Source organism: Mizuhopecten yessoensis, unplaced genomic scaffold (assembly GCF_002113885.1).
Source record: "Mizuhopecten yessoensis strain PY_sf001 unplaced genomic scaffold, ASM211388v2 scaffold716359, whole genome shotgun sequence".
Classification (NCBI taxonomy): domain Eukaryota; kingdom Metazoa; phylum Mollusca; class Bivalvia; order Pectinida; family Pectinidae; genus Mizuhopecten; species Mizuhopecten yessoensis.
In genome coordinates this window covers 118,222-144,258 of record NW_018480077.1, presented here as the reverse complement: position 1 = coordinate 144,258, position 26,037 = coordinate 118,222, and the positions used below count along the sequence as shown (strand labels likewise).

Here is a 26,037-nt window from a genome sequence, read left to right as displayed (position 1 = left end):
TGGTCACAAATGTAAACATGGAGGAAGACGTTAAGAAATAAACCGGCAAAATAGCGACGAGTTTCATGAGATTGCATACAGACACGTACGTGGAATTATGCATTAAGTACATATTTGCCATCTGTAAATATAGTGGTGTCATGGAAACCGAATGACTTCTAATTTAGTTACGTTATTGAGGTTACTTTCGATGAGAAAGTAGGATATGAAACTAACTTACTTTCACAGGGACCTGAGAATTTGTTACAGCTATACTTCTTCTACCACTTGGTGGCCACCATCAATCAGTTGAATATTCTGACACTTGTTGTGCGATGCGCTAAGTTAAGATGCATAGTTAAAAGCTTGATAAGTTTTCATGTGGCTTTTTCATGTAGTGTCAGCGTAAGCTGATACTGTTCTCTAATCACGTTCGGTTGTGAGTAACAGGTTGGTACACATTTTTGGTGGTGATGACGCCAGTGATTGTTTAACCGAGCTTTAAAACTATTTAAGGAGGGGGCCTCTACAACTATATTTGGTAGAGAGTTCCACACGTCATATTTGGTAGAGAGTTCCACCCGTCCACGACCCTATACTGCTGTACAGGTTCCTCGTTACATTGAGCCTCACCCTTCTCTTGAAGAGTTTTTTTGAGTTTCCTCTTTTAGTAGCCAATGTTGCCATTTTAATAATTTTGTCCTTATCCAGAATGTCAATGCGATACAAGATTTTGTAAATTTGTTTGACATCTCCTCTCAATCGTCGGTACTCTAGACTGGGGAGGCCCAACATACAAAGTCTCTCACTGTATGATTTTCCTTTTAGGAATGGTAGGCGCCTTGTTTCCCTGCTTTGGACATTTTCGATGGCAATTTGATCCTTTTTGAGCATTGGAGACCATATGCAGGTGGCATATTCCAAGTGTGGCCGCACTAAACTTTTATACAATTGAATAAACATGTCTTTGTTTATAAATGTAAATGACCGAAATATTAGTCCGAGGATTAAAATAGTTTGTGAATTGTGCAATTAAAAACAGTGTTCAGAATATTATTCCTTTGAGGCCAAGTGAGACTTGGAGGATTCAAGACTCACAGCGTAAATTATTTGGACTTAAACTAACGTGTTTAGAGTAATTTTACACGTTTGTGGGGTTTAGATCGATTTTCGGTAGAAATGGGGGTGCATTTTTTTTTACCGAAAATCGATCTAAACCCCCCAAACGTGTAAAATTACTAACACCTTAGTTTAGGTTCAAATATAGCTGTAACAAATTCTCAGGTCCCTGTGTTTGACATTACAGTGGATGACATCTGGCAATTGACTGGTGAAAATGGCTTCACGAGCAAAGAGTCGTGCACAGACAGGCCGGGAGAGGCATTCATTTACAGTCAATGTGAGACTGTACACAGGAGAAATATTCCCCCTAAAAAACATAAGTGGTGACATGAAAATATCTGACTTGAAGCAATATATGGAATTTGCAACAGGAATACCAATCCATATGCAGAGGATAAGCTATTTAGATGATGGTAAGTTAAAATGTACTAAATGATATAGGCCAATAATGTATGGTCACTGAGAAATTCGATCAAACAGATGTACATAGATATTCCCACAGGGTTATTTTTATAGTGGGGAAATGAACCATAACATAGATTTTATCTTAACATGTGTTGTGATGTTATCAGTCGTTAATCTGTCTTAGGTTACGGAACTACTATTTGAATTGATCTGATCATATTGCGCCTCGTCTGTTCGAATATATCAAATTAATCAGCTACATTATGCACGTTATTCAGTGTTAAATATGTACAGTACGTATCTGTAACTTTTTGTTTGCCATCTTGATTGACGTCCCCCCTTTGATTATAGTAATATTTGTGCTATAAATCTTTATGTCTATATAGGTTCACTTTGCTATTTTTAGTTAGTAGGTATTTATTTATATTAGCTCAAATATATTTCCTATTTAACTGAGCTGCAATGCAGTACTGCTAAACAGGTTTCAATATATTGAAACTGTAAATAATAGAACAAGATTATTTTAATATTTTGTTTCAATTAAATTATTTTTCAGGTGACCTGCTTGACAAATCTGATATACGATCCAATGACATAGTGCCGAATGCAACATTGAATCTAAATGTCTGGCCAATGTGGAAAGAATTGATAGATGCAGCATCATCAAATGATGCAGATTGGGTACGTCTTAAAATATGTCTGATACATGTTCTTCAGGTTTTTAAAAAAGATATTTTGAATTTTATGATAAGTCTTCTTTAAACTCATACCACAGTCACACAATGACATGGATCTCTTACTACGAAACAAGTTAAATGTGAGCATGCATATGAGAGATAGAAAGATTGGTTAGTTTTTCCTTCTTTAATATGATGCTCAAAGGGTTTATAATCAGCTATATCAGATAAAGGGGAGAACACTGATGTTTGACTAACCTGTTGTCTGATCCTTTTGTTAATGTGCTGTACAACTATCTGTTATACCCACTGTGAATCTCTACTACTATAACTATCTGTTATACCCACTGTGAATCTCTACTTCTGTAACTATCTGTTATACCCACTGTGTATCTCTACTACTGTAACTATCTTATATACCCACTGTGAATCTCTACTACCGTAACTATCTGTTATACCCACTGTGTATCTCTACTACTGTAACTATCTTATATACCCACTGTGAATCTCTACTACTGTAACTACCTGTTATACCCACTGTGAATCTCTACTGCTGTAACTATCTGTTATACCCACTGTGAATTTCTACTACTGTAACTATCTGTTATAGCCACTGTGGATCTCTACTACTGTAACCATCTGTTATACCCACTGTGGATCTCGACTACTATAACTATCTGTTATACCCTCTGTGGCTCTCTACCTCTGTAACTATCTGTTATACCCCCTGTGGATCTCTTCTACTGTAACTATCTGTTATACCCACTATGGATCTCTACTACTGTAACTATCTGGTATACCCACTGTGGATCTCTACTACTATAACTATCTGTTATCCCCACTGTGGATCTCTACTACTGTAAATATCTGTTATACCCACTGTGGATCTCGACTACTATAACTATCTGTTATACCCTCTGTGGATCTCTACTACTGTAACTATCTTATATACCCACTGTGAATCTCTACTACTGTAACTACCTGTTATACCCACTGTGAATCTCTACTACTGTTACTATCTGTTATACCCACTGTGGATCTCTCCTACTGTAACTATCTGTTATACCCACTGGGGATCTCTACTACTGTAACTATCTGTGATACCCACTGTGGATCTCTACTACTGTAACCATCTGTTATACCCACTGTGGATCTCTACTTCTGTAACTATCTGTTATACCCACTGTTGATCTCTACTACTGTAACTATCTGTTATACTCACTGTGAATCTCTACTACTGTAACTACCTGTTATACCCACTGTGAATCTCTACTACCGTAACTATCTGTTATACCCACTGTGTATCTCTACTACTGTAACTATCTTATATACCCACTGTGAATCTCTACTACTGTAACTACCTGTTATACCCACTGTGAATCTCTACTGCTGTAACTATCTGTTATACCCACTGGCTATATCAGATAAAGGGGAGAACACTGATGTTTGACTAACCTGTTGTCTGATCCTTTTGTTAATGTGCTGTACAACTATCTGTTATACCCACTGTGGATATCTACTACTATAACTATCTGTTATACACACTGTGGATCTCTACTACTATAACTTTCTGTTATACCCACTGTGAATCTCTACTACCGTAACTATCTGTTATACCCACTGTGTATCTCTACTACTGTAACTATCTGTTACACCCACTGTGGATCTCTACTACTATAACTATCTGTTATACCCACTGTGAATCTCTATTACTGTAACTATCTGTTATACCCACTGTGGATCTCTACTACTGTAACTATCTTATATACCCACTGTGAATCTCTACTACTGTAACTATCTGTTATACCCACTGTGAATCTCTACTACTGTAATATGCTCAGTAAAAGGACATGAACACATCTTATTTATTTTTTAATATCTGAAATATTTCTAATTATTTATACAGGTGTTCAGTTTAGGGGTCACAAATCCTACAACATACAAAACGCCACAGAGTGATTACATGACCAAACGAGCGAGAAAGATTTGGTTAGAGGAGCGAGCCTTCCTTGCGCTGTTCATAGCGGCTCACAGAGGTCATGATAAACTAGTTCAACAATTAATTGATTGTGGTGAGTATTATGGTGAGATGAATGCAGAAGCATTTTAAAGCTATTTTAGTAAAACATTAACGTCTATCATGATTACCCTAGTAATAGGTCATTGTTCAAGGTTTCATTGAAACTGTATACATGTAGTAAAATTGTCAAGAAATTACTGATCCCCACTATCTCTACCCATCCAGCACTCACCAATATTGATAATCAAATTTCACTTGTAGCTTCATGTTTGATTTCTTTTGAGTGTCAAGTTATGTGTTGAACACAAGTTACATTTTATTTAAATCCATTCACAAGTGATATGACTCTAAAAAAAAATGTGACCAGTGCTATCTTATCCTCGAATGTTATGGATCCTTCCTTATCTGGAGTTTCAATTCTCACAGCATGTGTTTGTCCATGCTGTCATGTTGATTTAGAGGATGACTAAATCTACAAGAAACACATAGAGTACAAAGCATTGTTACTAGGCTAAATATGTCTCGTGCTATCTATCACGTTATAATTAAAAGCTGTTCAGAGGAAAATGCAAAAAAAAATGTAAAAATATATGTGTGTTTCCTGTTTCGGCTCCAAAAATAATCGTGCACGTAGGTAGGTAGAAAATACATTTTATTTTATTTTTTCATTTTTTTTTTTTTTGGTGAAGAAAATCTTGTGAATGTTGAAAATATGTATTTTCCCTACTGCTTGACACTGACACCAGTTCAAATTAATTAAACAACAAAAGAAGTACATTAACAGTGGCACGACAAATTATTTTTCGGAGTGTAATTGCTTTCTGAGGGTCGAGCGTCCAAGGCACGTAGCGCCGGAGAAGGGCGGGGGGTATGGGAGGGACCATAGCTGAAAACAGCTACTAGGTGCTAGAAGCAATCTCCCGTGTTCTATGAACTCCTTTTATACTTATTAATAACAAGTAAAATCTGACTCTTCATATGAATAATTTTAATTTTGTACTTCACTAACCTGTTTTTGATATATATATATATACAAATGTACATAAATCATAACATAACAACACTTTTTTTATCAGACTAAAATTTTCAAGAAGGCTCTTTTTATGATACTAACTGTCCATATTACCGGGTAATAAAAAAAAAGAATTTCATGAAAATATATGATTAAAAAACTCTTAGTGTAATTTAGTGTATGCTTGATTGAGCATACAAGCATACAAGCATACGAGCATATACTCCACTGATTTAAATTATATTTACACTATATTTACAACACAAGTTTTTTATGCCTCAAAGTCTTCACTATTGTGAACTCAATCTCTCCACTCCAGACTTAAAACTGTAAAACTTCACAGATTTAAAAACTTCAGCTAAAACTACTATTATTACTAACTTCCTAATTCTCACTTACTCTAACTTTCTAACTCTCTTCTATATCGATCTCTAGACTTCTCAACTAACTCAACCTCCTTCCTCAAGACTTCTTAACTTAACCCAACTCACCAACCTGACTTCTTCTCCTTTGACTCCCTTACTATCTGTCCCTTCCTGCTACATTAGAACTGTTGATGCTGCTGAAATCCTACTAAAATTCAACCCCTACACAAACTAGGTTCAAATTGCCATACATTTANGGGGGGGGATATAATATTCATAGCAAATTGTATGCACACTTAAAACAATTAAACGGCTAATAAATGCATAACAGTGACTGTGAAAAACCAATAAAATGTATAAGGGTTGGCATGGAAAAATAGGGACGGTCGGAAACGAGAAACACAGGTATATTTTTATTTGGACTTAGTTACAGTCTTTAGCTCCTGTATGTTCACTATGGGTACACCATCATGAATTGGTCAACAACAATCGATTAACCCAGTTCAATATTTTAAAACTATGACAGCATAACAACATACATGTACAGTTGTTTTATGTTGGCAGGTGTATTGTACATTTATGTTGTAAAGGTGCAGGCTTATACTTGTAATAGAGTTAGCTGATTGCAGTGATTGTTATGGTTGCAGTGATTGTTATGATTTCAGTGATTGTTATGGTTGCAGTGATTGTTATGGTTGCAGGGATTGATATGATTGCAGTGATTGTTATGGTTGCAGGGATTGTTATGGTTGCAGTGATTGTTATTATTGCAGTGATTGTTATGGTTGCAGGGATTGTTATGATTTCAGTGATTGTTGTGATTTCAGTGATTGTTATGGTTGCAGTTATTGTTATGATTTCAGTGATTGTTGTGATTTCAGTGATTGTTATGGTTGCAGTTATTGTTATGATTGCAGTGATTGTTAGGGTTGCAGTGATTGTTATGATTGGAGTGATTGTTATGGGTGCAGTGATTGTTATGATTGCAGTGATTGTTATGGTTATTAGTGATTGTTATGATTGCAGTGATTGTTATGATTGAAGTTATTGTTATGCTTGCAGTGATTGTTATGATAGCGTTGAGTGTTATGAAGTTATGAATTGTACAGATGATATAACCCAAGGTTTTTCCTACAGGTGCTGATGTAAATGCCTGCACGCCCCTAGGCAGAACAGCACTCCATGTGGCTGCAGCTCAGGGCCGAGGACACATAGTCGATGTTCTCCTTGAAAAAGGTATTTACTGTTTTACCATTACTTCTGTATAAATCTGGGGTGTCACAGCTGTTGTAAAAAAACAACACAAAAATGTTGTCGCCAGACAGTGATTTTTTTGGTAACTTTGAAGCCTTTAAAGGCCCCTTTGACTAGATTTTTTTGCTGTATTTTTCCAAAATCATTGCAAAAATTGCTTTATTTTCCCATGCTTTTTGTGTGCGATGTTTTCCAAAAGTTATAACACACAGACCTCTGTCTAAAAGAGGTATAAAAATCACTGCCAGATTATATCAGTTAAAATTTGTCAAAGTTTTACAGCATTGTGAAGATTTCACTGGAATAAAGTTATATGCATGAAAGAAATACATTTATTATAATTTCCTTTTAAAACCTCCTCCTTGGGGATTGGATCCCTAGATCTCTTTATGATAATGCAGGGAGCTTATTCACTGTGCTACCAGTCATTTTATTTTCTGTGTGTCAGAACTTTTTAGGAACCATTACTGGAAATGTTTCCCAAATGTTCTAACTCACTAAAAAGACCACCGATCTATAATTATCTTTGCATGAATGTGGAAGAAATGACATAAACAGGAGAATGAATTTTTCGATGTCTGTCCACAGTAGAAAATTTGTAGGACAATACTGAACTTTAAGATCCCCTTAATATAACAATGTCTGTTTTTTGTTTGTATACTAATTAAGTCTGTTTGTGTTTATATAGGAGCAGACATTGATGCTGAAGATGAAGATGGTGCCACTGCTTTGTCTATAGCAGCAAAATTTGGTCATAAAAGTTGTGAACGACATTTGTTCCTATTTCGGTGGCAAGAGCGTGCAAAGCGAATTCAGAAAAGTGACGATCCTGATCGAATGGCTCATCAGTATTTTGATTCAGCTTTTCCTGTGTGGATGAAAGGGGGGCAGTGTCAACTGTATTTCACAAACATTCTACCACCAGGTGAATATGAAGGGACGGGACTCTGTTCACCTCTAAAACGACCAACCAGTTCTTCCATGCCTGGGGCGGGTTACTATAGAAATGGTTCAGATGAAGACTTTGAGACAGATGCTGATGGAGCTTACATTCCAAAAGGTAGGTGTTATCAGTAACCAAATACAGTCATGGCAGGCTTTGAGAAATGCAAAGCTTAATATCCAGCATCCAGTTATAGTGGTTGTACAACAGGGGTTGACTGTCTGTTTCTGTAAAAATCGTGGCTGACTGCATATAACTGAAGTTCAAACAATAAAATCTTGGCTAACTGCATATAACTGAAGTTCAAACAATAAAATCTTGTCTAACTACATATAACTGATGTTCAAACAATAAAATCTTGTCTAACTGCATATAACTTGAGTTCAAACAATAAAATCTTGGCTGACTGCATATAACTGGAGTTCAAACAATAAAATCTTGTCTAACTGCATATAACTGGAGTTCAAACAATAAAATCTTGGCTTTCTACAAACAGGAAAAATGTATTCTCAAAAGAAACATATGTTTTTCTACATATAATATTTGAACGTTGTTGGAGAAAAGGGTCCCCAAACTCGTTAACCTTGTGTTTTTATACAATTTGAAAATTAACTTACTTCGTTTAGATAATCATGATAACCAACCAACACTCATTCAGGAACCTCTTTATATAAGCTTATATTGACATTTACCATATATTGGTGTTACAGGAGGAATGAGGCTGCCTGCAATACGAGAGGAAAGGGCGAAGAAGTCAGGGTAAGTGTGTTGTGTCAAGGTATGGGGTAAGTGTGTTGTGTCTATAGGTATGGGGTAAGTGTGTTGTGTCTATAGGTATGGGATAAGTGTGTTGTGTCTAGGTATGGGGGAAGTGTGTTGTGTCTAGGTATGGGGTAAGTGTGTTGCGTCTAGGTATGGGGTAAGTGTGTTGTGTCTATAGGTATGTGGTAAGTGTGTTGTGTCTATAGGTATGGGATAAGTGTGTTGTGTCTAGGTATGGGGCAAGTGTGTTGTGTCTAGGTATGGGGTAAGTGTGTTGTGTCTAGGACATTATGGGGTAAGTGTGTTGTGTCTAGGTATGGGGTAAGTGTGTTGTGTCTAGGTATGGGGTAAGTGTGTTGTGTCTAGATAGATATGGGGTAAGTGTGTTGTGTCAAGTACATGTATGTGGTAAGTGTGTTGTGTCAAGGTATGGGGTAAGTATGTTGTGTCTAGGTATGGGGTAAGTGTGTTGTGTCTAGGTATGGGGTAAGTGCATGTGTTGTGTCTAGGTATGGGGTAAGTGTGTTGTATCTAGGTATGGGGTAAGTGTGTTGTGTCTAGGTATGGGGTTAGTGTGTTGTGTCTATAGATATGGGGTAAGTGTGTTGTGTCTATAGATATGGGGTAAGTGTGTTGTGTCTCGGTATGGGGTAAGTGTGTTGTGTCTAGGTACTGGGTAAGTGTGTTGTGTCTAGGTATGGGGTAAGTGTGTTGTTTCTATAGATATGGGGTAAGTGTGTTTTGTGTCTAGGTATGGGGTTAGTGTGTTGTGTCTAGGTATGGGGTAAGTATGTTGTGTCTATAGGTATGAGGACATATGTTACTGCTTTCTGATGCGGGAGGGGTGAAGGGGAGAAGTGGAGGAGGGACATGTTGGGGTAGGTGATGGGAGGGAATCATCTGACATTAAATCCAACATAACAGTGACTCCGATTCTAAAAAAATAAAGAATGCATGCATAATATTTAGAATATCTGACTGTTATGGATTTGTGTCAGGAATATCAGGCAATTTGAAATAAGATGAATGGTTACAGAAAAGCTGAAGAATTCCCTAAACAATCTTTGGAAACCAAGTAATCAATATAATGTTAGAAATGCAACATGGCAGGCTTAGGGCCATTCGTGCTGAGTTCAGTACCTAGGTATGTCTGACACTCACTGGCATTTATCTGAGAATGAAAGCAGTACTATAGTTTAACTGTATCATCACGTTTATAAGTTTTATAAGATGCACAATGTAGATCAATTTATTGTGTCAAAATATATTCTGTAACTGAGGTGAGATATATATACCAGTAGAGTATAGAAAGTATAGAAATTGTATGATACAGTGGTATGATATTGATTTAATATAGAAGTTGTATGATACAGTGGTATGATATTGATTTTATATAGAAGTTGTATGGTAAAGTAGTATATCATTTATTTAATACAGAAGTTGCATGATACAGTGGTATGATATTGATTTAATATAGAAGTTGTATGATACAGTGGTATGATATCAATTTTATACAGAAGTTGTATGATACAGAGGTATGTCATTGATTTTATACAAAAAATGTATGATACAGTGGTATGATATTGATTTAATATAGAAGTTGTATGAAACAGTGGTATGATATTGATTTTATACAGAAGTTGTATGATACAGTGGTATGTCATTGATTTTATATAGAAGTTGTATGATACAGAGGTATGTCATTGATTCTATACAAAAAATGTATGATACAGTGGTATGTTATTAATTTTAAACAGAAGTTGCATGATGCAGTGGTATGATATTGATTTAATATAGAAGTTGTATGAAACAGTGGTGTGATATTGATTTTATACAGAAGTTGTAAGATACAGTGGTATGTCATTGATTCTTTAAAGAAGTTGTATGGTTCAGTGGTATGATATTGATTTAATTTAGAAGAGTGGTATGATATTGATTTAATTTAGAAGAGTGGTATGATATTGATTTAATATAGAATTTGTATGAAACAGTGGTATGATATTGATTTAATTTAGAAGAGTGGTATGATATTGATTTAATTTAGAAGAGTGGTATGATATTGATTTAATTTAGAAGAGTGGTATGATATTGATTTAATTTAGAAGAGTGGTATGATATTGATTTAATTTAGAAGAGTGGTATGATATTGATTTAATTTAGAAGAGTGGTATGATATTGATTTATACAGAAGTTGTATGATACAGAGGTATGATATTGCTTTAATATAGAAGTTGTATGATATAGTTGTATGTCATTGATTTTATATAGAGATCATTGATTTTATTTAGAAGTTGTATGATAAAGTGGTATGTCATTGATTTTATATAGAAGTTGTATGATGTAGTGGTATGTCATTGATTTTATACAGAAGTTGTATGATATAGTGGTATGTCATTGATTTTATATAGAAGTTGTATGATGTAGTGGTATGTCATTGATTTTATACAGAAGTTGTATGATATAGTGGTATGTCATTGATTTTATATAGAAGTTGTATGATGTAGTGGTATGTCATTGATTTTATACAGAAGTTGTATGATATAGTGGTATGTCATTGATTTTATATAGAAGTTGTATGATGTAGTGGTATGTCATTGATTTTATACAGAAGTTGTATGATATAGTGGTATGTCATTGATTTTATATAGAAGTTGTATGATGTAGTGGTATGTCATTGATTTTATACAGAAGTTGTATGATATAGTGGTATGTCATTGATTTTATATAGAAGTTGTATGATGTAGTGGTATGTCATTGATTTTATACAGAAGTTGTATGATATAGTGGTATGTCATTGATTTTATATAGAAGTTGTATGATGTAGTGGTATGTCATTGATTTTATACAGAAGTTGTATGATATAGTGGTATGTCATTGATTTTATATAGAAGTTGTATGATGTAGTGGTATGTCATTGATTTTATACAGAAGTTGTATGATATAGTGGTATGTCATTGATTTTATATAGAAGTTGTATGATGTAGTGGTATGTCATTGATTTTATACAGAAGTTGTATGATATAGTGGTATGTCATTGATTTTATATAGAAGTTGTATGATGTAGTGGTATGTCATTGATTTTATACAGAAGTTGTATGATATAGTGGTATGTCATTGATTTTATATAGAAGTTGTATGATGTAGTGGTATGTCATTGATTTTATACAGAAGTTGTATGATATAGTGGTATGTCATTGATTTTATATAGAAGTTGTATGATGTAGTGGTATGTCATTGATTTTATACAGAAGTTGTATGATATAGTGGTATGTCATTGATTTTATATAGAAGTTGTATGATGTAGTGGTATGTCATTGATTTTATACAGAAGTTGTATGATATAGTGGTATGTCATTGATTTTATATAGAAGTTGTATGATGTAGTGGTATGTCATTGATTTTATACAGAAGTTGTATGATATAGTGGTATGTCATTGATTTTATATAGAAGTTGTATGATGTAGTGGTATGTCATTGATTTTATACAGAAGTTGTATGATATAGTGGTATGTCATTGATTTTATATAGAAGTTGTATGATGTAGTGGTATGTCATTGATTTTATACAGAAGTTGTATGATATAGTGGTATGTCATTGATTTTATATAGAAGTTGTATGATGTAGTGGTATGTCATTGATTTTATACAGAAGTTGTATGATATAGTGGTATGTCATTGATTTTATATAGAAGTTGTATGATGTAGTGGTATGTCATTGATTTTATACAGAAGTTGTATGATATAGTGGTATGTCATTGATTTTATATAGAAGTTGTATGATGTAGTGGTATGTCATTGATTTTATACAGAAGTTGTATGATATAGTGGTATGTCATTGATTTTATATAGAAGTTGTATGATGTAGTGGTATGTCATTGATTTTATACAGAAGTTGTATGATATAGTGGTATGTCATTGATTTTATATAGAAGTTGTATGATGTAGTGGTTTGTCATTGATTTTATACAGAAGTTGTATGATATAGTGATTTGTCATTGATTTTATATAGAAGTTGTATGATGTAGTGGTATGTCATTTATTTTATATAGAAGTTGTATGATATAGTGGTTTGTCATTGATTTTATATAGAAGTTGTATGATGTAGTGGTATGTCATTGATTTTATACAGAAGTTGTATGATACAGTAGTATCTCATGATCATTGATTTTATACAGAAGTTGTATGATAAAGTGGTATGTTATCGATTTTATACAGAAGTTGTATGATACAGTGGTATGATATTGATTTTATATAGATGTTGTATGATGTAGTGGTATGTCATTTATTTTATATAGAAGTTGTATGATATAGTGGTTTGTCATTGATTTTATACAGACGTTGTATGATGTAGTGGTATGTTCTCGATTTTCTCCAGAAGTTGCATGATACAGTGGTATGATATTGATTTTAAACAGAAGTTGCATGATACAGTGGTATGATATTGATTTAATATAGAAGTTATATGGTACAGTGGTATGATATTGATTTAATTTAGAAGTTGTATGGTACAGTGGTATGATATTGATTTTGTATAGATGTTGTATGTTACAGTGGTATGGCATTGATTTTATACAAAAGTTGTATGATGTAGTGGTATGTCATTGATTTTAAACAGAAGTTGCATGATACAGTGGTATGATATTGATTTTATATAGAAGTTGTATGGTACAGTGGTATGATATTGATTTAATTTAGAAGTTGCATGATACAGTGGTATGATATTGATTTTATATAGAAGTTGTATGGTACAGTGGTATGATATTGATTTAATTGAGAAGTTGTATGGTACAGTGGTATGATATTGATTTAATTTAGAAGTTGTATGGTACAGTGGTATGATATTGATTTTATATAGATGTTGTATGTTACAGTGGTATGGCATTGATTTTATACAAAAGTTATATGATACAGTGGTATGTCATTGATTTTATACAAAAGTTATATGATATAGTGGTATATGTCTTTGATTTTATATAGAAGTTGTATGATACAGTAGTATCTCATGATCATTGATTTTATTTAGAAGTTGTATGATATAATGGTATGTCATTGATTTTATATAGAAGTTGTATGATATAGTGGTATGTCATTGATTTTATTTATAGTAGTTGTATGATACAGTTGTATGTCATTGATTTTATATATAGTAGTTGTATGATATAGTGGTATGTCTTTGATTTTATATAGAAGTTGTATGGAACAGCGCCTTGCTTGGCAATACCTCACGTTTGGCTTTAATGTTGAGCGTTGTTCCAGTTGAGCAAGGCAATGGGTTCTGTCCCAAGGCCGGGACCTACCAAAGTCCTTAAAAATAGTAGTTGTGATTCCCTGCTTATTTTTCAGCACTATTAAGGGTAATTGCAACAACTGGTTCATCCGTTGTCAGTATAATGTGACCCAGCGGAATGCTGGGTTGGGTGCCTTCGGCATTGGTATTTCAGTGAGATAGCACTTTAAAGTTGGCATTAGATCCTGCTATCAAAAGGAGGCAATAACACCAACATACCTTGTCTCCAGCACACATACACACATGCACAAATACATAACACACATGCACACATACATAACATACACGGAGGCACGTATTTAAATGACCTTCGCTGTTAATAGGACCTTAAACAAAATAAAACCAAACCAAACCATAGTATGGTACAATGGTATGTCATTGATTTATTCAGAGCAGTCTGCTCGGAATGCTCTCCAAATTGTATGGTGCACAAACGTTGGGATACAGACCTTAAAGGTTATGATATGTCTGACATTAAAATTGACAGCTTCACAATTTTTTCCCAAAATTTAAAGCTCAGAATGAATTCTGTTGGGAGTATTGTGAGTATCTATTGATTCTGTTAGGAATGTTTCCAGACTTGTTTGATGTATGCATATATTTAACCATTCTCGATATCCAGGGGTTACGTTCACTTTCGCTCTCTACACCCCTGGAATATGTCATGGCAAAATTGAAGGCACGAAGATAGCTGTTTGATTGGTCTCGGGTAAAAAAAACTGACCAATCGCTAGGCTGATACCTGTTCTCTGAAGACTACAAAGGAGAGACGCCCGACTTCAAAGCCTGTCAACTATTACCTTTACTTGACTGCGAGATTCTTTTGATGTATATCAAAGGATCAAACTAGTCTCCTTGTCTCATCAACAAGGTGGCGCACACCAAGCCTTCAATTTTGCTATGACATATTCCAGGGGTGTAGAGAGCGAAACTGAGCGTAACCCCTGAATATCGAGGATGATATTTAACAAAAAATAAATAAATTTATGTAATGATGCATTAAAATTCGAAAAAATGGGTATACATGCATGCATCCTAAGTTCAAGAAAAACAGATATTGATTCTATTTGGCATTTTTCTATTTTTTCTAGTGCAATGATGAATAATAGTCTGACAGTACATGTGTCATTAAAGCTCTTAAATATGTAATAATTAAGTTTTGATTAAATGCAAATGAGTTGTTTCTTTTAACCAACCCGAGGAATCAGGCAACTGTCACGATTTTTTTTTGTTTTTCTAAGAAAATTCTTTATCATCAATTCGAACATTCATCTGTGAAAGTTATAGAAATATCCATCTGACCTGATTTGTCTTGGTTATTCAAATTTTTACATAGTGTAGAGTAGTCATGAGAAAATGATTGCCAATCTGAGCCATACAAAAAATCAACACTTTTATCTAATACTTACTGTGGTTTGTGTTTTTGTATTTAACAGAAAGAAACAAATCAGTTATAAAGATTGGTTGGGAAAGAAGACATCTGTAGAACAAAAAGTAATAGATGCCAAAAAGAAAGAAGAAGACAAGAAGAGATTAGAGGAGGAAGATCAGTAAGTTCTATCTTCAAGGTCATGGCCTTGGAATTTAACACTTAATGGGAAGAAAGCTCTTTATTGGCGGTGGTAAGAAATAAGGTGTTTTTTTTATTGTTGGTGACAAAAAATGACGTTGGTTTTTACTGTCAGTGGTGAAGAAGGATCTGAGTTTATTTTTCTTACTGTTGGTGGCAAGAAATGATGTGGGTTTTATTGTTGGGGTGAGGATTATGATATGACGTTTTAGCCACCACCATCGCCTTTCATCTGCGGTCCATAGTTAATCCATCCATAAACAATTCTTGTTATCACTATTTCTCAAAAAATCTTTCTGAAATTTCATGAGTAGGTTACCGTTGGTCTTAATTAAGTTGTGCATGTTAAATTTTGAAACTGATCAAAAGAACGGTGACAGCCATCTTGAAATTTGATACTGAAAGTTTGTTATCAATATTTCTCAGAAAACGTTTGAGTGATTTTTCTCAAATTTGACAGGTAGATTCCTGCCAGTAATTGTACATGTTAAATATTGGCACCAATGACAAAACATGACAGGGCCAGACAAATTCTAGGCCTGCTGGTCTGGGCAAGTGGATCTGGCCTGTTGGCATGTGAAAATGTTTGTCTCCTTGCGAGATGGACCATTGCAAAATTTTCCGAATAACCAGTAGTGTTCACACTATGCTCTTTTGTTAATTATAAAATATATAATCCTTTACAAGATAATTTTCGGATCAGTATTATTTCAACGCTTGGCAAGTACTTTTTTTTTAATCGTACTTTTCCAAAGGATAAGATAGTGCTGATGAAAACTATGTTCTTTCCCTGCAAGATGGTTGTTATTTGGCTTTTTTGAACTTTGACAGTTAAAGATTGTAATGGCTATTTAGCAGAGAGCACATTGTAGGGATCTTTCTAAAGTTCAGAATTGGTTCATTGTGGTCCTTCATTGTTCATCATCAATTTTGAAGCCAATTGCAATAAAAATCATGCTGCTGGATGGCCCTGAATCTGACAGTTAAAGTTAAAATTTTATAAAAAAAAATCAGATAGTACTAGCTGGAAAGATTTTTCTTGAACTTTCCATCTAGATTCCTCTCAGTTCTTAGTTATTGGTGGAAACTGTCAGTTCTGTTAAGATCTGTTATGATACGATCAATATTGTTACGATATGATATGACACAACATTGTTATAATCTGTCACAATACTTTGATCTTGCAATAGATTTCTCAGGAAAATGCAAAAGGATCTTTTGTTTACAGAATGGAACTAAGATGAAAATCTTCAAATGTATATTTCATGTTAAGCAGTAGTTGTACTGTAACAGATCTTAATTATGTGCATTACTGTCAAGGTTATTGGTGGTATCAGAGCATTAGTTACTGTTTACTCAATCAACTGTTTATATTCAACTATACAAAATTTTAAGGTAAGACAGGTTGCAGTGTATTGCATCAAATATCAAGGTCATAGACTGTTTGTACTAAATTATATATCAAGGTCAAAATGGTTTTAAGTATACTATATAAATTGTCAAAATCACAGGATATTTGTAGTTTAATATATAAAATAGCAAAATCAATCGCAGACTGTTTGTAGTTTAATATATAAAATGCCAAGGTCACATACTGTTTGTAGTTTAATATATATAAAACATCAAGGTCACATACTCTTTGCAGTTTGATTTATAAAACATTAATGTCACCGATAATTTGTAATTTAATAAAAAAAAAAAAAAAACATCAAAATATCAGGGCAACATACTGTTTGTATTTTAATACATGAAACATCGAAGTTAGAGACTTTCTGTAGATTGATATATATATAAATAAAACATCAAGGTCACAGGCTGTTTGAAGTATAACTTATATAATATCAAGGTCACAGATTGTAAGTAGTTTCATATATAAAACATCTTGGTCACCAACTGTTTGTTATATATTATATAAAACAGCTATAAAATCAGAGTAGTTCACTTTGCATAAATCATCTGCTAAATGTTAGACTGAACATACTCCTCTGTGAGCAAGAATTTACTTTGCTTTGCTATTCTGAAGACATAGATAAGTATTTTGTCTTATGTTAATTCTTTTAATATAAAAATGTGATAACATTTGAGAGTAAGAATGCAAACATTGAATGTCAGAAGGTGTGCAATGTTTGTTTTGAATGTAAGAATGTAAGACGTGAATGAATTATGCATGTACTAATGTTAGACTTGAATAAAAGACTTGGATTTAAGAATGCTATACATGAATGTCAGAATGTACTGCGTGAAAGTAACATCTTTAATTGCAGATACTGTACTAACTTAAGCAGTTACATAAATTACAACTTAAACGATACTGATAGAAGGTTTTACATTAAAACGATATTATCTTAAGACCACATAAACATTCTATTAACTTAAGACATTCAAATAAACAATCAATGACTGTAAGCCTTTACAAAAGTATTTGCTGAATTTTAGACTGAGAAATACTATGTTTTAAGGCTGTACTGTTTAACTTGATTTACAGGAGTAGGTGGACACTTTCGTTTTATTACTTTGTTTGCTTTGTAATGGACAGCGTTTAAGTTCCATATTATCTCCAACCTTATAATTTTGCGCTCTGCTAATTGTAAAAGTTTTACTTCAGAAGGGTACTCTCTCTGATAACTATATAATTGTATATATAATTCAGTACCCTACCGACATTTACACATATACCATTCTTCACAGGGAACGACTTTAAACGAAAAACTCTTTACATTTAAACTCAGAAATTTAGATTTTAATAGATGTGCTAATTCCTTTGTCGAAATGTCGACATGATCAGTCTGTGACTTTCACTCTTATTTTTCGTAGAAGCAGTTTTGAGTAAGTATTATCTATAGAGAGCTTTATCTAGAGTGACTTACAAAGCTATTTCTGGCTGTATACCTTTGTTTTCTTATATTGGATGACCCGTGGATGACAGCTGTGTTATTTGTAATGACAGATATCTTTGAGTGATACATGAGCAGCAATTTAAAACCTATTACCAGGAGTGTGACCTGAATAAGCCCTGCTCTAACAGCCTCTGAGCAGACTACCAGTTTACATATTGCTCAACTGCTTCAAGCCTAACGGTGAATTACAAACGAGCAAATAACACTGCATCAACACCACTTTCATGTAAGGTAGCCCAGCAATAAACATAATCTTCATGTAATGTATCGACTGCATCAACACAACCCTCATGTAAAATATCCCATACACAACCCTCATGTAAACTATCCCACACACAACCCTCGTGCAAAATATCCCACACACAACCCTCATGTAAAATATCACACATAGAACCCTTACGTAACGTATCACACAAACAACCCTCATGTAACATATCACACACACAACCCTCATGTAAAGTATCATACACACTACCCTCATATAAACTATTACACACACAACCCTCATGTAAAGTAGCATACACACTACACTCGTATAAAGTATCCTATACACAACCCTCATGTAAACTATACCATACACAACCCTCATGTATAGCACCCATGTTTTTGTATATCTATTATTATATTTACCAGACGCTAGCAACAACTACCTTTTTTTAAGTAGCTACATTTTGCATCTCCAATCTATTAAGAATGTGTGTATGTATAGACGGTAGTAAGTAGTATATTAAGAGGTGATACTACCTTGTCCATATTCCTAGAGAACTCTGTACACAGATATTCCTAGAGAACTCTGTACACAGAAGCTGTTGTTGTAATGGACTGATATCGCCACTTTTAACTTGTGTGTACATTAGTACTGAGCAACATTGTTCAGGTATCACTACGTGCTACTTGTATTTTTGAAGCTTTGAGCGATCAATGACAACCATGCTGCATTATATTTATGTGTTATTTGATTCATGGACTTGACCTTTGCTTTAGGAGAAGGCTAACTAAAGCCGTTGTTAAATTTCAATATAGGTTTGAGATGAAGAAGAACATAAGATCAGAATTGGTTTTACGAAGAGACATTTGTACATTAGTTAACCTTTTCTGTTTTCTATGACATCGCGTGTCCTGATCATAGCCTTTTTGTTACAGCTAGCGCAGTTCCGCTCTGTGTAGTGGAGTGAGTTTTCCTTTCGTACAATGTTTTAGAAAGTCTTGACATTTAAACTGATTAAAAATCTGTGTTTGCCATTCAGAAAAGATTTGGAGTAAGTATATGTGAGTGGTTGGAGTGACACACACGGGTATACCAATCCAGTCCAGCTAATTAAAAGTCACTTACAAACTCTGCTACACTACGTAAACTTGTTTTAGCCTGAACTCTGTACGGATTCAGGTTTAAGGCTTTGATGGTCAAGTGATATTATCTCATCAACAAATGACCACAGAAATATTTGTAGGGAGTATTTCAAAGCTATTCAAAATCACGATTCAACACTGCTTTTTATCAATTGTAAATGATCGAGAAGCATGCAATGTTTGTCTTTTAAAAAAATTAATGTAACATGGATAACTCGAAAATTTCATTTTAAATAATGAATAAGCTGACACAGATTTAGTCGGATTGAAATGCTGTTAACAAAAAGTGTTGAGATTCAAAATCATCACAGTCCGACACAGTTTCGGTTTGAAATCTCGGTAAATATGCAATTCAACTACCTGTGGAATAAATGGGCTGTGGTGATTTTTGCCTCAACCAGCCATTGAAGAGACGTCTTGATATTCTGTGTTGACTTGCTGTTTTGACCGTGGTTCAACACGAAAACTGATATCTGGGAGTTCCGAGAATGTTCTTATAATTCTGAAACAGAAAAAAAAACAATTTTACGTAATGCAGCGGAGATTGTGATCTAACTTTAATTAAATCCCGTGTGTAAGTAGATAATGTAGTCGCGAGCATTGCATGACGTTTTTGGTTTTTATTTTTTAGACTATTCATTGAAGTAGTACATTCCAATATCTTGGCTGAAATCTGATGTAACATGTTAGGTTTTATTAATTACGGTATGTAGTATGTAATGAAATCAGAAGCTACGCTGAGTTATAACGATTTGCGTCCCACATTTAACACAAACAAATATGACGAAATTATTCAGGTGATTATGATGACCCTTTATATAAAGATATTTTTTTCCATCAAATATGAAGGAAAAACAATGAGAACCCTGTTTCATTATACTTGAGATACAACGTAGGATCGTGAATTAAAAAACAACAACTTAGTTTTGTTGTAAATTTTGTAACCGATGCTCGGACAACATTGCCATTAATCATCACCTTTGGTTCCAGTCACTTGACTTCACAATCCGAACTTTCCTTGCGCTATTTATCCTCTCTTCACATTTCGTGTGTGCCCACTTATTAAAGGTACAATTTCTCCATATTGTAACTTTAAGTCGATTCCCTTGTATATATACAACACTCTGTGTGTGACTGACTCTTACAGCTGGTATAACTGTTGTCATCTACCCGTTAGTGTAAACATGTAATATATCTTTCCGTGCGTCTGTGGTAGAGTAAACATTGTAATATATTTCCGTATGTCCTTGTTAGTGTAAAGTGTAATATATTTTTTTTGTGTGCGATTGTTAGTGTAAAGTGAACTATATTTTTCGTGTGTGTTTGTTAGTGTAATTTCAAATATATTTCCGTGTGTCTTTCTTAGTGTAGAGAGTGTTGTATATTCCCGAATGACGTTGTGTATTTTTAGTGTCGTTTTCATGTTGTTGATGTGTTGTGATGGTCTGTCAGATTTTAAGGTATATCTGGTTATGATACACACGTCGTTAGTTCTAACTATGATTTAAATCTGACATACGTCTAGGTATTGTTAATGTGTAACTTCATCAACGACAGAATCTTATTTTTATTTATGACAATAGCTTAGGTATTATACACGGTATTATACGTGTGGAACTTAATAAAAATCAAATTAAGTAACAAAGAGTAATGCTGGTATATAAAAAGAAATCTTCATGGGATTACAGCCAGACGAATAACTTAAGTAAAATACCGGTTTGCAAGCTAAGAGAAGTGTTTACGTGATGACTTATATGATCCAGTGTGGTTTATCACGTGTGTCTATATATAGATCTTGCCAATCTTCGCCATTAAGAAAGATGTTTATGAAAATGTATTTTATTTCCAGATAATTGCCGCATTTTCGGAATCGTTTCCATGACCATATCATGCTATATTTAGTAATATGCTACTTACAAACAAATTCATCAACTGCTTGGTGACTTTTTGATTTATATGCAAATACTAATACTTTTGCATAACTATGTGTTTTTATTTCAAGTGTGATCATGCTAGTAACAGCTTTCAGAGTTATGTCTCTGCAAATGTACACAGCATAAAATAATGCATTTTTTTCCAGACTATATTATATATCGAAACGCTTGCGTCGTTTTACTGCAGTGTGTCGTGTAAATTTACATAACCTTTTCTCCAATTAACCGAGACTTTATAACAATTATCATATTTGATGTTAAATTTACTATGATCATGATTGTTCTTTTCTTGGTTGTTAAATTTTGTTTCCTTAAGTGTACTTGGGATAACAATAATTTTTACAAACTTCATAACGGAAATATTTTTGTTAAGGTACTTTTTGAGCTTAGCTTATTTAAAGGTATATATGTATCGTAGCATTTAACAACGATGTTCCTGCAGGTAACGACATAAAATATCGGGACGATTTGTATATAAGGTTTTTAAGTATTTTAGAAAAAGTATCAAGAAGCTATTACTACATATTATTTATCTGGAGGTTTTCTAGGCCGGTGAACCTCAAGTCGTCTTTAACTAGGCTGTTGAAACCCAAGCCGTCTTTTACTAGGCTGTTAAAACGCAAGACGACTTTTACTAGGATGTTGTTTCCCAAGCCGTCTTTTACTAGGCTGTTGAAACCCAAGCCGTCTTTTACTAGGCTGTTGAAGCATAAATCGTTGTACACCAGACTGTTGAACCATCGGTCGTTTTTTACTGGACCCTGAAACCCGAGCTAATGCTTACCAGACTTTTAAATCATGTACCAATTTCTGCTAGGATGTTTAACGCTGACCTGTTGCATAGCCTAGCCCCTACCCCAACAAATTGTTTAAGGTCTCGTATGTTTTCGTTATTCAAAGTTTAGCAATATAAGAAAAGCAGTATGTATAAGGATCAAGAGTTCGCGCAACCGATGCAATTGCTAATGGCTCGTTATCAACTAGGTCATCGACGTTAAAACTAAGAACCAGAAAATAGATTATTAATCCATATCACTTGTTTTAACATACCGATATTTGTGGGAGCATCTAATTAGAAGAAAGGCACTGAAAACAGGAAGAAATTAAATATTCATATTTTTCTCTGATTTTCACTTTTCAAGGAAGCGAATGGAGGCAGAGAAAAGTCAGTCCTATGAGACGTGGCTTGCACAGCGAGAAAAAGAGAAAACTACTTCAGATAACCTACCACCTCGAACAACCAAAGAGCCTGCCCCTCCGGTACATGTAGACAAAGGCCCCGGCTACCTTCGGTCCTATCTAAGGTCTCTTGGAAAGACAAAAACGGGTGACACTTACGAGGACTGGCTTAATCACAAAGAGAAACAATTAGGTTTAGCTAAAAGTCCCGGTAGACCAAACTCAAAAATGCCTGTCTCGACGTACTAGACAAACCAACAGTAGGAATATTCAAATGCTATCAAAAGTCGTATAGATGTACAGTGTGTTAGAGGAGTGTGACAACCACCTCGGTCCAAACAGGTTTGAAAAAAATGTGACCCCCCTTCGGTCCAAACAGGTTTGAAAAATGATGTGATGTCCACTTTTGTCCAGACAGGTTTGCTAAAGGAGGTGACGCCATTTCGGTCCAGAAAGGTTTGATGAAGGATTTGGACAAAAATGTTCAAATAAATTATTTCTAGTCATCAAACAAAACGTTTGCAACATTTATGTTTTTGTTCGGTTAATATTTACTATTTTGGAACTTGCAAATATACCCCTCTGAGGTTTAAATTACATTCAAATCTTGTTTTTATCTAGTGTATCGGATGCTTAGAATATTTAACAAGACAGCTAGATCAAGCATGCAACTGAAAAAGTGAGTCAAAATCTAGATGCTTATTGCTTGCAGAAGTTTTTTACAGGTTCTAAAAATGACCAATTCGGAAGCCATTTGAATATTACACAATATGTGTACTTTTTACACTCTATATTCAATGCTAAAGTTTGCTCCCCGATATGTATCACTGAAAGTGTCATTTAATCATCATAGCAAGTTAGTCTTGCTATGCAACTTTGAAATGTTCTGTTTTTTGAAATTTTTCAAAAATGCACATAAAACAAACAGTTGAATAGAGGAATGTTTTTATTTCTCAGAGGAGGACATCCTTTAACAAATGATGTCGGCAATTTTGATAAGGAAGATTGTTAGAAAGCAGATTCGTTGTTGAAAATATGACATAAAGCAAAAATGAATATCATAATTATACTAGTTAGTTCTGGCTTCCTGAAACTCCTTGTAAAATACGTATCCTTTTAGTAGGTCAGCCTGAAACTCCTTGTAAAATAGTATCCTTTGGAAGGTCAGGGTTCCTGAAACTCCCTGTAAGATACGTATCCTTTGGTAGGCCAGGGTTCCTAAAACTCACTGTAAGAAACGTATTCTTTGGTAGGCCAGCGTTCCTGAAACTCACTGTAAGATACGTATCCTTTGGTAGGCCAGGGTTCCTGAAACTCACTGTAAGATACGTATCCTTTGGTAGGCCATGAAATTATCAGGATATCTCACTGAGATTCGCAACAAAACTTTGAAATGATTGAAAAAAGGGCAAACATGATGGAAATAGTGAAAACATTTGAAGCTTGCGATCATTTCATGCGTGTTCATTTATCTGATTTATGTATTGGAACAATGATTCTTCTATGATATCCTTATACAATAGAGACATTCAAATTGAATGGAATAGCTGATAATAAATATATTTGAATGGATTCTATTGATTTTTGTCCTACTAGTTGTATAGTTTCTGCTGTATCATATCGATGAACTAGTCATTTTTCTAATTTCTATCTTTCATATATATTCAACGTTACATGTTGTTGATTGCGTGTTATTTTTGCGTAAACTCCTGTTTTCTCAGATTTTATTTTTTATAAGAACTGCCAGTGTATGACGTGGTCAGTGTTAGACAAGTCTGATAAGCTTTCTCATGATGTTTATCTTGATCTGTGAATTCAGTAGAAACAGATATTTGCGATTGTGATAGCACAAGGTATTGCTGTATAACGTAAAGGTCTTGAACATGTTCGTATGAAAAGGCGAACTTTCGGCAGTTACGCCATTTACGATCTGGTATTGGAAACGATATAATAGGTTCCTGTATAGTCTATGTTATGTTATTACATTAGAATCTCCATGTGTGCCTTTATATTTATATGGTTCCTGTGAAAATGGTTTGTTGTATAAAGTCTTACACGATTTAAACTCTGTACATTGTTGTATTCTGTACAAGATGTTAACTCTACATTGTATGTACGGTATGCTATTAACGTTGTTTCTCCAGGTACTACAGACCACCTAGGGCTAATGTCGTCTTTGTTAGCTAATGCGTATCTCGGTAGTGTCAAAGACTGACATTCTGGCGGATATTCATCCTCATTTCACTTGTCTTGCTTCAGCTTAGTACCGAGTTGGCCAGTTATTCCTTAAAGTCTTTAACGAATATATGATATTCTTTCTTTCTGTTAACATCCGATACAACCCCGTATAAACGTCAAATTGTATGTTAGACCGTGGCAGATGTACGTTTAATTTAACGCCGTACGGATAATTTTACTAGTTGGTCGCAAATCCATATGAAAGTGGGTTTTTTTTCAAATGAATTTATATATATATATTTTTTCCCCTTTGAATTCAGCGAGAAATAATGAAAATGCAGTACGACTTTCTGTTGAAGGTTAATAAAATTCTCGCCAGATCATTAGCCAATAAGACGATTGATTCTCATTGCTATCTGAACTGGTAAATGAACATGTTTCACTGCTTCAGGCTCACGGGTTATTTATATAAATAATTTCATAGTGTATAAATACATCATTTGGCACGACATCGCATCGCGTTTTACATCAAATCTTTTCTCGAGATGTCAAATCATGCGTTTTATAGAAGGAAAAGGCTGTTTTATATCCAGATTCAGTCATCACTCTCGTTGAATTTCTCTTATACAGTATGTTCTTAATGTTATATTATTTTCTAGAAAAAATATCTTTCTTATCTTTGGCTTAACAAAAGGGATACTAAACAGTAGTTTCAATTAACCGTTTTATTTAAATGATAACAGTTAAGCTGGTGAAATGTTTGCTTAAATGTATCGTTAAGATTATAGTAATCCCAATTCATCTGCTTATGTTGCCCCGTCCACACATTTCTTACAAGAAATGATAAATACATATAAAGCTATTAGAGTATGAAAAACTGGCCTCAGTATATGTTAGCCCATCTGATTACGTAAAGGTGAAAACTGTACCTAAGCCCGTAGGTACCGATTACGTGATATATATCTCTGCTTTATATCAGTTCCTTTAACGCTGATATTTTTCTATATTACAAGATTAATAACGTAAAGCTGATATCGCTATATAACTGTATTAATAACGTAAAGCTGATATATCAATATAACTGTATTAATTACGTAAGCTGAT

At 34.1% G+C, this 26,037-nt stretch overlaps 1 protein-coding gene across 5 annotated transcripts; it reads left to right on the top strand.

The window, feature by feature from the left end:
• LOC110443733 lies at nt 1-25,767 on the top strand. 5 transcript variants are annotated; one of them, XM_021488111.1, is made up of 11 exons: nt 1-85; nt 1,286-1,514; nt 2,063-2,187; nt 4,090-4,255; nt 6,718-6,816; nt 7,523-7,894; nt 8,488-8,536; nt 15,262-15,375; nt 18,210-18,221; nt 19,540-19,551; nt 22,719-25,767. In XM_021488111.1, the coding sequence occupies exons 2-11, from the start codon at nt 1,316-1,318 to the stop codon at nt 23,002-23,004; spliced, it is 1,434 nt and encodes a 477-aa protein (XP_021343786.1). In that variant the 5' UTR covers nt 1-85; nt 1,286-1,315; the 3' UTR covers nt 23,005-25,767. The 5 variants fall into 5 exon arrangements, with proteins under 5 accessions (XP_021343786.1, XP_021343788.1, XP_021343789.1 ...); XM_021488112.1 differs by having other exon boundaries at nt 19-106; XM_021488113.1 differs by lacking the exon at nt 18,210-18,221.
• Nucleotides 25,768-26,037: the final 270 nt, after the last annotated feature.

Excerpts from the sequence above, each read along its gene's own strand:
- LOC110443733 (XM_021488111.1), top strand. The coding sequence starts at position 1,316 with ATGGCTTCACGAGCAAAGAGTCGTGCACAGACAGGCCGGGAGAGGCAT. Across the intron at positions 2,188-4,089 it reads CATCAAATGATGCAGATTGG|GTGTTCAGTTTAGGGGTCAC; the intron begins GTACGTCTTAAA and ends TTATTTATACAG. Across the intron at positions 7,895-8,487 it reads TGGAGCTTACATTCCAAAAG|GAGGAATGAGGCTGCCTGCA; the intron begins GTAGGTGTTATC and ends TTGGTGTTACAG.